The sequence below is a fragment of the Rhinolophus sinicus genome, chromosome 17 (assembly GCF_057876585.1).
Source record: "Rhinolophus sinicus isolate RSI-liver-muscle chromosome 17, RSI-T2T, whole genome shotgun sequence".
Lineage (NCBI taxonomy): Eukaryota > Metazoa > Chordata > Mammalia > Chiroptera > Rhinolophidae > Rhinolophus > Rhinolophus sinicus.
The window spans coordinates 92,164,156-92,177,893 of NC_142517.1; the positions used below are offsets into that span (position 1 = coordinate 92,164,156).

At 37.3% G+C, this 13,738-nt stretch overlaps 1 protein-coding gene across 1 annotated transcript in view; it reads left to right on the forward strand.

Moving 5' to 3' along the window:
- The first annotated feature begins 216 nt into the window (after positions 1-216).
- GBE1 (1,4-alpha-glucan branching enzyme 1) overlaps positions 217-13,738 on the forward strand; it is a 254,067-nt gene continuing 240,545 nt past the window's right edge. Inside the window, exon 1 of the mRNA XM_019732062.3 lies at positions 217-529. Within this exon, the coding sequence (XP_019587621.3) occupies positions 405-529 (125 nt within the window). The 5' untranslated portion in view covers positions 217-404. The remainder of the gene's footprint in view (positions 530-13,738) is intronic.

The following is a 13,738-nucleotide window of genomic DNA, read 5'->3' on the forward strand; positions in this document are numbered from 1 at the left end:
TATTTAAAGAGAAAAGCGGAGGGTTTGCTCCGGGGCCAAGGCTGGGCTAGGTCGGCTAGACCCGTCTCCTCGGATTTTGCGGGGTCCAGCGCTTTGGGGGAGGGAAAGGGCAGGTCTGACGGCCTCCAGGTGGGAGCCGCACGGCTGGGAGGAGGGCCTCGGCACCTCCTCCCCACTCGGGACGTGCGTCCGGGGTTAACCGCGGGTCCCGCTCCTCCCCGCCGGCGGGGGGAGCAGGAGGGCAGGCGGCCGTTGTCTCAGGCTATAAAGGGCCTTGGGCCGCCACGGCTCGCCTCAGCGTCCTCCGGCTCCGCCCTCGCCGCCTTCCTCTGGGCTCGAGCTCCGTTCCCGCTCAGGCTCCACTCGACCTTCTCGGGCCTCAGCTACTCGGGCTGCGGCGGAAGATGGCGGCTCCGACCCAGGGCTCCGAGGCGGCGCTGGCTGCTGCTTTGACAGACGTGCCCGAACTAGCCCGACTTCTGGAGATTGACCCGTACCTGAAGCCCTTCGCCCAGGACTTCCAGCGCAGGTACCGCCTGACTCTGTCAGAGTTCGGCTCCCCATCCTCGCATTCCTCAGAGCGGGACAGCCGGCTTTCCCAGCGCAGGCTTCGGGCTCGGGGTTCGGGCCCTGTTCGGCTCCCGGGCGCGTGGCCCCGCCCCTCGCCGAGCCGTGGCCCCGCCCCTCCCCAGGCCCGTGGCCCCTCCCCTCCCCAGGCCCGTGGCCCCGCCCCTCTCCGGGCCCGCCCCTCTGCCAACTTGGAGGGTGGTGCCTTCAGAGGGTGGGCGAGGGATTGATTCCGTTAGTTACGTTCAGTGGCTTCTGGAGTTGTTGCTTAACAACGCTGGCTCGCTGACTAGACGCAGAAGCGCTGAGTAAACTTTTCTCATAGCCTGTTCCTTCCAATCAGTGCTTTTGCTCCATAGAGTACGTGCTCTGGCTCCTAGTACTCGTTGCCTCAGGTGCTGATGGGGAGGGAGGCAACGCTGCTGTAGGTTTTCTGACTTTTCTGTGCACCGGAGTGGTCCTGTGAATTAGCGTTTGCGTAAAACCCGGCGTGGGCAGTGTCGCCTTTAAATTTTTCTAGTTCATTTCATAGCAGAGACTGTGGTTTTTATATCCAACAGGATTCTTTCAGGCAGCTTTTGTTCTTATATTACCCCTTCTCAGAGAAGATTAGGCCTAGCTTGGGCACCCCCCGCACCCCCTGCCCCTGGGCCAACAGGGAGGAGTAAACGTCCAGCAACATTCACCTGTGTTTGGCATTGCCGTCTTAAAGACGGAGAAAGGCAAAGAAAGACAAACTTCTAGAGGCCTGTTTAGGATGCTTTAGTTTTAGGTTGACTCTAATGCTGTAGTAAATTGGTTTACCACAATGAAGTTGCTGGTTTTCTAATTCTAGTTGTCAGCTCAACTTAACAGGTATGCTATGAAAGAGTTTAGTAGTTGTTATACTAGTTATAGTAGTTACATTTGTGAGATAAGCATGTTGTGATTTAATGGTTTCTGCCCTCTTAGCTGAGCCACTTGAGAATAAAAACAATTATGGCACTAGAATGTACATGGTCAAATTTTCAAGTAACAGAAATTCTCTAGCTAGTTAGCTATTTTAGCTGGAAAGAAGCTGCATTGGGTGTAATGAAATACTGTTGATAAGGAATTTGAAAAAAAAAATCTTAAGATCATCACCTGGCATTGTCACTTATTACCTGTATTCAACCTGTATTCAATTTAGCAACTGTTTATTAAGGAAATCCTGCCGGACACAAAGTTGAAAACATCTCATTTCAGAGCTTGTATATCCGGATGAATGAGCCCTCAAAATAGTCACCTTGAGCTGTTGCTCAGTTAATCAGATGATTGGGCCCTTATATAAGCCATATGGTAAATAGGCTTGTGAAGTTGCTTTAAGTATTTACAATATATGCTTTCAAAGAAACAATGCATAACCTTCATAGTTCAAGATTAGATTTGATTTAGAGATAGTCAAAACATTTTAGAATGAAAGATGGTGGCCAGACTTTTTCATGTGATTAATAATGGACTATGCTTAGTAAAATGACACGTAAGACATTTCTAAAAGAAGAGCTGTGGAAATGTTTTGTCTGTTTCTGCTCATCCCCCTTTTAAAAAAAAAATGATCGCAAGCAGACAGACATCCCTTGTTAAGTGTTTCTTTTATGCAATTCACTTCAATTCCATCGGGATCCAAGCAGTTATGATCTTCTGTTATGGTTTGTAAAAACTAATGAGAGTGACCAAGACCAGAATAAAGAAGTGGGGGCAATCCAGTGTTCTTGGTGAGAATGCTGGTCCAGTGGACCCTTGTGCCTCACTCTGACCTGGATTCTCCTTCTGGCCATGGTTCTGAGTAATTGCCATTTTCCAGCACACATGTTCCATTTAGGCCGATCAGATAGTAATTTGACATTTGGCAGTGGTAATATTTATTTATTTTTATTTATTGGGGTGGCAATTGTTAGTAAAATTACATAGATTTCAGGTGTACAAGTCTGTAATACATCATCTATAAATCCCATTGTGTGTTCACCACCCAGAGTCAGTTCTCCTTCCATCACCATATATTTGATCCCCCTTACCCTCATCTCCCACCCCCCACCCCCTTACACTCTGGTAACCACTAAACTATTGTCTGTGTCTATGAGTTTCTGTTTCTCATTTGTTTGTCTTGTTCTTTTGTTGTTTTTTGGGTTATATACCACATATCAATGAAATCACATGGTTCTCTGCTTTTTTGTCTGATTTATTTCGCTTAGCATCATAATCTCAAGATCCATCCATGTTGTCACAAATGGTCCTATTTCATCTTTTCTTACCGCCAAATAGTATTCCATTCATCTATTGAAGGACATTTTGGTTGTTTCCATGTCTTGGCCACCGTAAACAAAGCTGTAATGAACATTGGAGCACATGTGTCTTGATGTATAAATGTTTTCAGACTTTTTGGGTAGATACCCAGGAGAGGGATTGCTGGGTCATATGGTAATTCTATTCGTAATTTTTTGAGGAACCTCCACACTGGCAGTAGTAATTTTTACTATTAACAATTGAAGAATAAAAAAATTCCTCCTTCATAAAATTTTGTTCTGGTACTTTCCTATTTTGTGTTTATTTTTTGTTATTTTATTTTATTTATTTTTAATTAAAGTTTATTGGGGTGACAATTGTTAGTAAAGTTACATAGATTTCAGGTGTACAGTTCTGTAATAATACATCATCTCTATTTCACATTGTGTGTTCACCATCCAGAGTCGGTTCCCTTTCCATCACCAAAAATTGGATCCCCTTTACCCCTTACCCTCTGGTAAACACTTCTGTTTATTTTTAATAAGCCACCGGTGCAGTGTGTCTTTGGCCTAACACAAATATGCAGCCTATCAAACATTCAGGTGCAAAAAGTATGCTTATTAAGGAGTGAAGAAAATTTAGGGTAATACAAACAACAGTATGTAAGAATGGTGATGGGAGAGGCAGTTTCTTCTCATTGGTTGACTGTCTCATCCTTCCCCAACCAAGGTATCTTCATTAGAAATTCTGTTATGTACATTTGTTGTTCTTGTTTACCTTTTCTTTAACTGTAAGGATGTTGAATCATGTGTGAGGATTAGTGAATTACTCTGTGCCATGGCAGTCACTCAAGGATGTAGGCTAAGGAAGGCTTCATTTTGAAACATGCTTTCTACAGTGTCAGTGGCAAGAAAAAGAGAACATGTTAAAGTATGCACTCTGTTTCTTATAGCTTTTGCCTGAGTCACTTCTGCTGATATAGTGGCCAGTGCAAGTCAAGTGGACTTCTGTGCCGTGTGTGTGGAATAGAGAATTGAGATTTGTGAATGGCCTGAAAAACAACACAATTGCAACAACACTTGTCTATACCCTGTGTTTAAAATTTATATAGTACTTTTAGATAGATACATTATGGTATTTGATTTAATCCTCATAACAAAACCACAAGGTAGGAAGGGTGGGCATTTTTGTTTTTCCTGTTTTACAGATGAAGAACCTGAGATTTGGTTTAAGTTCTTATGACTAATTAGTGCTGCAGCTGTAATTAATCTTTCCTTATTAAAACTGTTCTCTAAAAGTTCACAAACAATGACTTCTTGGTAATTTAGTGGATACCTCTTTCCTCCTCTTTATTCCTAGTAATATAAAACTGAATTTATGTATTTTTTCTACCCAACCTGTTTGTCCCTTTCTACCCTATCTGTGTGGTGTCTTTCTTCATCTATCAACTGCTCAAGCCTAAAACTTAAGAATTATCCTTAGTTACTCTTCTCCCCTTAGTTACTCTTCTCCCCTCCTTTTCTCTAATCTCCAAGTCTAGTCAATTATAGCTCCTATTTTTCAAATATGTGCCACTCTACATTCCTGCGGTTTTCATCTTACATAAGTTGCTACCATCTCTAGCCTGATTTACAAAAACAAGCATCATAATTGTTCCCCATTTTCAAATCTTCTCAACAATTCTTTACGGCTCTTAAGGTATACTGCAGACTCTTTCTCATGAATTACAAGATCTTATATTATCTGGTCTCTATCTATATTTTTAGCTTCATCTTTGGACCCTCCCTTTCGGTCTGTACCATCTAGTAAGAGGGAGCCTAAGGGTAGAGAAGTAGCCGGGATGCCTGGGGGCCATTCTGTAAGGGACACTAAATTAACACTAGAATAAATTGGAAACATGACATTTGTTTTACAGATGTAGTCTTTTCTTAAATATTGAAGAGTTTTATTTCTTACTTGGTGTAGGCTCACAAGTAGTTAGAGATCTAGAAAAATCACTGAATGAAAGGTGAGAGAGAACAAGAACTAGAAATATTTTCTGCTCTTTATCAGAAGAGTGACTCTTTTAGCTTAGTAGAAATGAATTAATACATGAATCCTTTTCTTTGTTTAATTTTTATTAATAGAAAATAATTTTCTCTATCTCATCAAATAGGTCTTTAACAAATGTTTAAATACTATCAGTTTGAAGTGTGCCAGAATGTTCTCCTGTTTTGGATGATACATGTTTGGTCTGGCCCTAGGTCCAGCTGTACTTTTGTGCATACTGTTTCTTCTGCTTCTACGGTATGTTGTAAGTTCCTACACGGGCTTCAGGACATAGCTTAGATATTTATGATATGCCTTCCCTAACTTCTCCTCATTTTTCAGCCTTCCTCCCACCAACTTGAACACTCTCATCCTAAGGATTACCATCCACTGTACTGTCGTCGTCTTTCTGCGCTTTTGTATCCTCCACTAGATTATTTGCCCTCATAGGTGGGCTCCTTATTTGCACACTGTTGTATTCTCAGTCTGTAGAACTCAGTCTGTAGAATACCTGGCTTATTGGAAACAGTACAGTATTTGAACGTGCAAAAGACTGAATGAATGTCTTGTTTTTCTCTTTTCCACATCAGTAAGTCTCCAGTCAACTCACCCAAAGCTAAAAATGTTGGGAATGCTAGGCCTGATGGACAGCGAAGAAGCAATAGTTACCAGGAGGTTATGTGTGATAATCTGGGGGAGGGGAATATGTCTTCAAGTGAAGAGCTAAAGAGAACCAGAGAAGATCAAGAAAATCATTATTAATTAGATACTTCCATATTCCACTGAGACTAGTGGTTTAATCACTGAAGGAATACTCTGAGAGAGCCTCAGGTCAAATTAAGTGCCCAGGAATGGGAGGAGAAGGTTTTGTGAGCTCTAGTGTGTTAAGTATTATAATTACAGTGAACGTCTCTATTTTGTTAGAAATAAAAATAGCTTTTACATTGGTATCTAAATCAGAATTGGAAAATAGTTTGGATTCAGTGTTATCAGCAATCACGCCAAAAATTGATTCTCACAGCACAGAGTTTTAAATCATAGCTGAATGGCGCACTTTTATTTTCCCCTCAGTGCCTGGAGAAGTTGTGGGCTCTGAGGAAAGTCAAATGTCAGTGATTCTAGAAGGCAGGGAAGAACAAGAAGCTTACCAGATGCTCCTCACCTGCTCTTCTGTACCAGTGGATTCATTTGCCCTTTGCAGCTGAGATCTGTACTAACTCCACAGTCACTCCTGCATTCTCTATAGTGAAGGGCAAGAGGCTGTGGCCTCTTCTCATTTCAGAGTGCCTCAAAATGACTTGATGGAGGAATTTGGTTTCATTTAGGCTTCTGCACCTGCTGCACAACTTCCTGAGAAGCAGCACTTTTTGTGGTAACTTCTTAGGGAATTCAGTTCAGCCCCCACCATGCTGGTCCTAGTTAGTAAGATGATGATACCGTACCAGTGAAATGTGCTATAGTTTTGGACTAAGTATATCATGCGACTGTTACTTGAAAACGTGTTAAACTTCAGTTAAACATTTATAGATATTAAAGCAAAACTTAAAAGTGTTTTCATTGGAGAGAATTGCTGCTACTACCAGGTGCCTTTCACTCTAAAGTAAGTTTATGTTTTATTAAAGAGTAGATGCTCTTGTGGTGATGTCTGTGCATCAGTATATGTTCACCCCTGTTTTGAATCCAGGGGTCTTTGTGTTTAATATCCAAAAACAGCCCTCTTCTGTTTTGTGTTTAGGGTAACAGGAATCCAGTACATTGCCAAAAGGTAAAATTCCACATTAACCATATGTTATACATTCTGCATTCAATAATTTATCACACAATTCTATTGCAGTTTATTTGACATTGTTTAAGTTATGGTGACTAACTTGGAAAACTTGATTGATTTTTGATGTTTAAATGCTCAGAATAATTTAGATTCTAAATTTAGTTCCTTCACATGTAAAACGGAAGAAACAATATAAAAATATTGCTGGTTGACCATGTTGCAAAGTACAAGAGCAAGTCAAGACTTGAATTTTAACTCTCGTAAGTGCTAAATAGTTTGGAGTCCAAGAAAAAATTAATCGGCTTCTGTGAAACTTCATTTCCTCTTCTGTAGAATATGGATGGGACCCACCTTGTAGAGGGGTGTTAGGGGATCCTTCTTTTTCCCAGTAGAGCGATTGTGTGAATGAGGTGAGGAGGTGGTAATTTTAATCATAGTCTAATAGAGAAGGAAGAGAATATGTTTAAACTTTGATCCTTAATTTGGAGAGGAAATAATAAGGCAATTGCCAGTTTACTAGAGCTGAAGGCAAGATGAGTCCGGGATATAATGAGCACAAAGCTCCTTTTATTGAGAGAGGTAAATGCTAGCCTGCAGAAACTCAAAATCACTCTTCTCTTGATCTTCCTGTTCTTTTTTTTTCTCTTCTTTCATCTGATTGCTAAGTGTTCATATTCTTGGGCATCAAACAGCTGCAGGGATTTTCTCCCTCTTGAACTCTAGATGATTGGAGGCATGGTCATATCGAGTTTACTAATAGCAGGGATAACTTTGAAAATAAGAAGAAAAATATGTAATAGCAGCTTAAAAGTTTGAAAATGAAAGAATTATACACTGGAGTCTGAACGTATAATCTGTTCATAAGAAAAAATAAATAAAGCCTATATCTTGCCTTGTCTTTCCCCCCCCCCCTCTGTTTTCAGTTGATGATTTCAGTTATTTTCAATATGTTTGATTTTGCAATGAGATGCATAATACAAAGGAATGGAATATTCATGTGTGTTTTAGTAGGTCTATAGAACAGTGAATTAAAATGAGACAGATTTCTGGGTATATACTCTAGGTGTGTAATCTAAAATATGATAATCAGAAACCAAGTCTGCAAATATACTTGTATAGGTAAACTTGAAGTTTGAAAATATTTACCAAGTGAGAATTCAATATTTCTTTTGCCAATGAAATCATGTTACTCAATATTACGAATCTAATTTATTTTCATTTTCATAAATGATAAGCAACTAGCCACAGCCTACATTTAATTATGAATAACTGCATAAGATAGATATGGCCTCTGTTACAGAAACATGATAAAATCAGTTAGGCATTTAGGTCTGTGTAACAGAAAACCCAACACACCCTTAGTTAACAGAAAATCCCACAAAGTAAGTTATTGAAACGGAGGTTTGTATTTTCACAAAGACAGTGAAGGTAAGTAATTTGGGCCTTAACCTGGACCCATCCTTCTATAGTCTTTACTGTAATGCTTAGAATATATGGCAGGCATATATTAATTTTCCCGTAAACTCCATCTAGTTCTTTCAGTTTACAGAGTATTGAGCAAAACTGTCACATGGTCATCCTCAGCTAAAAGTGAGCCTGGATTATCAAGGCATTTAGTTGCGCACACATCTTCCTGAGAAATGTCCTTTTGCTGCTCTTGTGACAGCTTCCCAAGAGGAGACTACATCTGGCTAAAGATGGACAGTTCCAGCGAGACCCTGATGTAGTTCCTCAACATTGTGTCTGTGTAGAAATCCTTCTGATCAGAATCCAGATATTTCCACTCCTCCTGAGAGACGTGTACAGCCACATCCTTCAATATCACCAACCCCTGGGTCATGCCTTTCACGTTACTAGACCTGATCTGTATTTTTCTGAACACTTTTCTTGGGGAAATACAGAGACTTTTGGTTGCTCTGGTCCAACGTGAGCCGATCTGGTCTCCTCAACTACCTGGACCCACAACTTGGGACCACCCCCATCTTCTCTTTTTAATTTCATAGATATTTTACTCTTTAAAATACAGCGTTTTGAGAGGAAATGAGTTCATCAGTTACTAATATTTTTTCCTTATCCTCTGAGCTCATTAAAAAATGATCTGATTTATCAAGTTAGTTGGAGAATATTGTGTTTGTGAGGTTAGAAAAAAGAGCTAAATTAAAGATGTCAATTAATGTATGCCTAATCTTTAAAACACAAATTGTCTTTTGTTATCTAAAGACACGCAAGCTTATGAGGGCTTTAGCATTATACCTTTCTGTGCTTTTCTTTTTATGTATTTATTTATTAAATTGTTTTTTGACATTTATTAGTTTCAGGTGCACAAAACAATGTACTAGACATTTATCATTTATGTCCGTCACACAGTGACAACCCCCCTCCCGCCATCCCCTACCCCTCCGACGTCACACACAGCCATTACATTTCCACTGTCTCTATTCCTAATGCTGCACTCCGCTTCTTGTAACTATATATAAAATTGTGTGTGTATATATATATACATATACATATATATATATATATATATATATATAATTGTAGTTGACATTCATTATTGTTCAGCTTCAGCTTCAGGTGTACAGTGCAGTGATGTGCTTTTCTTTTTAAAGTTTAAGATGTGTAACTACCATTCTTCACAATATACCTACCATAGACTTTTCGTATAAATGTAGGATTTTATCATCACAGTCAAGTGTCGTGTTTTGTCTTCCACAATGGGACTAAACAGCAATTTGTGGAAGAATGTGATTCCTGTCTGATGTCAGAATCTAAGATCAATGATCTGGATTCTTATTTATTGTCTTTCCTATGAGGTTATTATCCATGATCTTTCTATGCTATTATTTGGAGATAATGAGTAACTAATGTCTGAGTTACTGTTGCTTTTTAGTTGTTTAAAAATTTTTCTCCGGAGGACTGGTTATTCAGGATTCTGGAAGTTCACAAGCTGTATAGTTCATGTGTGTCATTTCTATACTTCCCCCCTCCCCAACTCTTATCTGTCTGCATTAAAACATACTGATCCTTTTGTGTGCTTATTTGTGCCTTTTTTTTCTTACAAATTTGAGTCTTCCATCCTCTTGACCATTTCAATTGGCAGTGCTGTTTTGTTGCTGCTCTCCCTGTAGTATTAGGTAAATCTCTACTCATAAATGCAGCACATAAGCAGGAAGTTCTTAGAAAGAAGAGTGTTATAAACACTGAAGTTTGATTGTAGCAGGTTCAAAGAACGTTTAAAGAGAGCATTTAAACCTTTTAGAGAACATTTAAAAATATAGTATATTTAGAGAACTGCAAATTGTGTTAGGCTAGATTTTTAAAAGAAAAATAATTTTGAAATAAATATAGACTCATAGGAAGTTGCAAAAATAGTACACAGAAGGCTCCTGTACCCTTCACCAAAATTGCCCCAGTGGTAATCTCTTGCTTAACTACATATATTGCAGTATCAAAACCAGGAAATTATCTACACACCTCATTCAGATTTTGCCAGTTTTTACATACTCATTTGTGTGTACATACTTTGCTGTTTTATCACAGGTATATATTAATGTAACCACCACCAAAATGAAGATACAGAACTATTCCATGACCAATAAAGAACACCCTGTTTCTTTTGTATTCATGCTGGGCCCTTTCTCTCCACCTCCACTTCTAACCTTTGGCAACCACTGGTCTGTTTTCCATCTGTGTAATTTTTTTTGTTTTTAAATGTTGCAGGAAAAACTAAGATACAGATATTTATGTACGGGTTTTATTTCTCTGGGAGATATGCCTAGAAGTGTAATTGCTGGGTCATATGGCAAGTGTATGTTTAGTTTTATAAGAAGTAGCCAAACTATTTTCTAGGGTCTATACCATTTGCATTCTGACTAGAAATGTATGAGGGATCCAGTTTAACCTGAATTTGGTTTTGTCTTTTTTTTTTTTAATATTAGCTGTTCTACTAGGTTTGTAGTGATAGATTACCGTGGTTTTAATTTGCATTTTTCTGATAGCTAGTTTTTTTGAAAATCATTTAAAATATTATTTATCACCTGCACCATCTAAAATATTATTTACCACCTATAGTATATTCTCTATGGTGAAATGTCTATGTCTTTTTTCGATTTTTTAAGTGGGTTGATTTTTCTCTCTGTTTCTTTTTTTTTCACCTTTGAGTTTTGAGACTACTTTATATATTTTAGCACAAATCCTTTGTCAGATACTTGTTTTGTAAATGTTTTCTCCCAGTCTGTAGCTTGCCTTGTCATTTTCTTCTAAACAAGGTCACTCACAGAGAAAAAAAAAATAATTTTGATGAAGTCTAATTTATTGATTTTTTTGTTGTTGTTCTTGAGTGGATTGTGCTTTCGTTGTCTTATATAAGAGCTCTTTTCCTACCTCTAAGACTTGAAGATTTCCTGTAATGTTTTCTCCTAGAAGTTTGTTTTACATTGAACATTTGAGTCTATAACCCAGTTTGAGTTATTTTTTATATAAGGTTTGAGGTTTAGGGCAAGGTTTAATTTGTGGCTTATGGATATTTGGTTCCTTTTTTTCAGTCTTATTGATAAATAATTGACATACGTCACTGTATAAGTTTAAGGCATACAACATGTTAGTTTGGTTTACACGTATTGTGAAATGATTAGCACAGTGGGTTCAAATAATAGCCATCTTCTCGTGTAGATACAATAAAAATAAAAGAAAGAAAAAAAGAAAAACAATAGTTTTCCTTGTGATGAGAATTCAGGATTTACTCTTTTAACAACTTTCCTATATACCATAGAGCACTAGTTATAGTATAACAGTTAGTTATAGTCATCATGTTGTATGTTATAACCCTACTACTTACTTATAACTGTAAGTTGGATACCTTTTTTTTAAGATCATAAAGTGATAGACTTGTATTGGGAAGCCACCCGACTAAAAATAGTGTTTAATCAGCTCTGAAATATATGAACAATGACAATCTTAATGTATATTACAGATTATTGAAAGCAGCAGGACCTAATTACCTGTCAGTTTTCTTATTTCTAAGATCTCATTTTAACTTTTGGTTATTATCATAAGGCAGCTCCAAAACTTTAGGAATGGGGAAAAATAATTTGTGAAATATATAATATTCTCAAGTAGTTACCTCATGTTAGAGTTTTTTCAGTTTTTAATTTTCATATTTTGTCATAACATTATTGATTTATATTACAAAAATATGTAAATGTTTATATAGATTCAACTTGTAATTTTATTTATAAAATTTTATTTTTAAATTTTTCGATTATAGTTGACATTGAATATTATTTTATATTAATTTCAGATGTACAGAGTGGTGATTAGACATTTATATAATTATAAAGTGATCCCTTGATAAGTCTAGTACCTACCTAACACTATACATAGTTATTACAATACTATTGACTATATTCTCTATGCTTTACATTCCTGTATTGAACTTGTAATTTTAATTTAAGGTTTTTCTTCATGTCTTTTACTTAGAACCCACTTATTTGTCATCATCACATATTCTTCAGTTTTGCATTGTAAATAATACTGCTTTTAAAAACAACTTTCATTCATTTTGTCTGTTTACTTGACTTAAAAGACAAGTAAGTCTCCAAATTTTTTTTTTTTTTTGCTATACTCTCATTTGTAGGAATGCATTTGTTAAATCTTAACTAAGGTAATGTTAGTATTTCCTAAATTTACCTTTTATCTAACTGAAATTATCCTTTGGTTTATTTCAGGCTTAGTACTTACGTTGATGTCGGTCAGGATTCTGGTGCTATTAATACATTAGAAATAAGAGCATGTCAATTTCCAAGCAGAAATTAGTTAGATGTTGAGAGATGAAAGTTATTAGTACATTTATTGGGCAAAATTTGGAAAATTTATAAATAAGATAGCTAAAAATGCATCCATCTTTAAACAGAATAGAGAGGAACTTTTGAGGTTTTGTTCATTTTACAATGATTCTCTGTGATGAGTCTGAGACACTAACATCCAAAAGAGACTTCTGCCAACTTACTGATGATAAGTTATAACGATCCCAATAATAATTATTATTACAATTTATACATATATGTCATTTTACACACGTGTGTCTGAGGGCTGCATTTCTAGGAAGCTCCCAGGTGATGCTGACGCTGTTGTTTCACAGATAATATTTGGATTAGCAAGGCGTATGGTCCCAACCTTAGTTCAAAACTGACTTTAGTAATGAACCAAATTTTATTCTGTAAATATTTACATTATGTGTTCTTATTTTTTGAAAATAAGTAATCCATATATACTAATATGGTTAACTAGAGGTTATTTAGTTTTTTTAATGGTCACAATTAGTTTTCTACCTATTGTAGGTTAAAGGGGTTTTATTTTAGTTTTATCAAAGTTGCATTTTCTTACGTCTGAATTGTAATTTCATGGTTGCGTATTGGTCTTTAGGATAAGATACAGAAGGTGACCCCATAGAGAAAATTATTCCCCACACTGGTGGTCCAGCATGTACCTGGGCATCTGAGCATAGACTGTTTTCATTGATTTGCTTATTTCACAAACCCTTTTTCAACATCCTTACTGTCCTAACTATTTTGCTCTGTGGAAGCAGAACAAGTATGTGTAAGATAGGCTTCCCACCGGACAGGAACGCTAATTGGGAAGATGAACAAGTAAGCACATATTTGTGCATAAAATTCAGAGTAGTACAGATGAAAGCATATGCTTTGCTGTTAAGGAAGGAGAATAGATAACACAAAGAAGTTTATTTGAATTGCCTTAAATTCTTAAAATTATTTCTCTTTAAAAGGAGGACTGAGTCTTGAAGAATATAGACAAAGTCTATGAAACTTTTCTGGAAAGAGTCGAAAGTACGAAAGTACGATAGCTAAGACATTTATCTTCATTGAAACTATAATAGAGTTATGTGACCTTTAGACAGCTTTTGTAGCTCTTAAGTGAAAGTTTACTTGCAAAAATGGTTCAGTTGCAAAATGTGCTTGTGTAAGAACTGCCACATTGTGTTAACAACTGAAGCCTGTTAGTCTGTAAATCATACTTGATAAAATATCAGTAAGTTTGTTTATAACAGATGAGCTCATCTTGGAAGGGATGGTGGACTATTTTTAGAGGCAATGAGGCAATTCCTAAGTAAGCTAA